At 37.7% G+C, this 2,268-nt stretch overlaps 1 protein-coding gene across 3 annotated transcripts in view; it reads right to left on the reverse strand.

The window, feature by feature from the left end:
• Positions 1-1,540, reverse strand: part of cdc14ab (cell division cycle 14Ab) — a 35,102-nt gene extending 33,562 nt beyond the window's left edge. For 2 of the 3 annotated variants that reach the window (XR_014601434.1, XR_014601435.1), the window contains exon 1: positions 1,322-1,540. Coding sequence is in view for 1 of the 3 variants with exons in the window: in XM_084066525.1 (XP_083922651.1) it covers positions 1,322-1,367 (46 nt within the window). In the remaining 2 variants the exon portion in view is untranslated. The remainder of the gene's footprint in view (positions 1-1,321) is intronic. The other variant, XM_084066525.1, reaches the window with a different exon arrangement.
• Between the last annotated feature and the right edge of the window lie 728 nt (positions 1,541-2,268).

Consider the following 2,268-nt stretch of genomic DNA (forward strand, 5'->3'; position numbering starts at 1 on the left):
GAACAAAATGCCTAAAATCATCGAACATTCACACTTACATGTTGTGTGTATGTGCACAACATGTGTGTTCTGTCTATGTTCATATTTAAGGCCAAACATAAACCTTATTTCAGTGGTTCTCAAACTTTTTCATGTCAAGGACCCCCAAATAGACGCTTATTTGAAAAGGTAAGCCAGGGACCCCCATAAGAGAAGATTTTTACGGCTCTCTAGCAGTGATTCTCAACCATTTTAATTTCAAGGACCCCCAGTATAACATGCATTAGGCTACGGACCCCCATTTAATGGCATTTATACCTCTGGGACCCCAATTCATATTGTAAAAACAATGTTAATTTAACTCTGAGAGTGTACAAATGGAACCAAATGGACCCGTTAGGGTCCATTTGGTTCCATTTGTACACTCTCAGAGTTACAGACCCATAAGGGTCCATTTGGTTCCATTTGTACACTCTCAGAGTTACAGACCCATAAGGGTCCATTTGGTTCCTATCCATCATTTAGCTGGGGACCCCCTGGAACCCCCTCAAGTACCCCTAGGGGTCCCTGGACCCCACTTTGAGAACCAATGCCTTATTTCATTCATTCATTCATTCATTCATATATATATATATATATATATATATATATATATATATATATATATATATACACATATATACATACACACACATTTTCATATCCATTCATTCATATTCATATGTCTGTCTGTCTGCAAGAAAGCAAAGTATTTACAAATGGAGCCCTCAGTGTGTGAATGTTTCTCACACACACACACACACACACACACACACACACACACACAGAGGAAGTCTAGTCCAGTGGGTAACAGCCACTAATGAATGGGTTAACGTTTATTTATAACTTCCATGATTTGTTTGTTTTGTTGTTTTGATTTATTTATTGTGTCTCATGAATAAATAATTATTCTGTAGTTTAAAGTTAAATAACTCACTACATCTCAGAGGCAAATATTGTACTTTTACTCCAATATAATTATATGAACTTTAGTTACTTTGTAGATTTTTATTATTATTACAAAACATGCATTAACCACTTCAGCCCTGGCCTGTATACATTTAAACCATTTGAAAATAGCAGATCTACAAGCTCACATATGAGCTTAAACTTTATGTGAAACTTGTGAAATGGGACATTCTGCACAATGAGTACTTTATACTTTTGGTACCTTAAGTATTTTTTTATACCAATACTTTTGTACTTTTACTCAAGTATATTTTTGAATTCCGGACTTTTCTACAATACAATATTGATACTTTTACTAGAGTAAAAAATGCAGTATAAATACTTTAATAATTACCTTTAATAAACTCGGCCGTTCCCATCAGTTCTACGTCGTCTGCCATTTTAAATAAAGTTGACAGAATCATATCAGAATGTTTTATAGAAGTTAAACTTTATGAAACTAAAGTTTAGAGAGGAAATAAAGATGTTTTAAACGCTTATAAACATCGTGTAAAAACACTAAACTGTTTGAATCAAAACAAACAACTCTCTGTCTGTTTCCTTAAGACACACATTCCATTAACCCGGTTACACACACAGCGGTGACCTGCACAATGCTGTGACCTCCCCATGTTACACGCACTCTGGTGACCTGTACAATCCTGTGACCGTGCAGCGTGCACGCGCTGCGCCGAATCTACAAGCTCACCAACGAGTCGATGTTTATTTATTCTATATATTTAGAATGTAAATAAAAGGCACATTTTCAGCATTCTGTAACATAACCATAGCCTATAATATACCAAACTAGAAACAAAACCTAAATAACATCCAGGAGTTGACTATTATAATAGTTATATCATATTATTGTTACTATATATAAGGAATGTATAGTTATTATAATAACTCCATTAAACAGCCGTTACATCATGACTGGTGTAAAGAGTTGGAGTTCAGATAATCTTAAGTCACAACTTTCTGTGTAACAGCAACTACTGGGGCTTCTTAAAGAGACCGTGTGTAGCAACCAGTAGACCAACACTATAGCGTCCTTAACAACCTGTCTGTCTGTCTGTCTGTCTGTCTGTCTGTCTGTCTGTCTGTCTGTCTGTCTGTCTGTCTGTCTGCCTGCCTGCCTGCCTGCCTGCCTGCCTGTCTGTCTGTCTGTCTGTCTGTCTGCCTGCCTGCCTGCCTGCCTGCCTGTCTGTCTGTCTGTCTGTCTGTCTGTCTGTCTGCGTGCCTGTCTGTCTGTCTGTCTGTCTGTCTGTCTGTCTGTCTGTCTGCCTGCCTGCCTGCCTGCCT

This window comes from Gymnoscopelus microlampas (assembly GCF_963454915.1).
Source record: "Gymnoscopelus microlampas genome assembly, chromosome: 9".
Taxonomy (NCBI): Eukaryota; Metazoa; Chordata; class Actinopteri; order Myctophiformes; family Myctophidae; genus Gymnoscopelus; species Gymnoscopelus microlampas.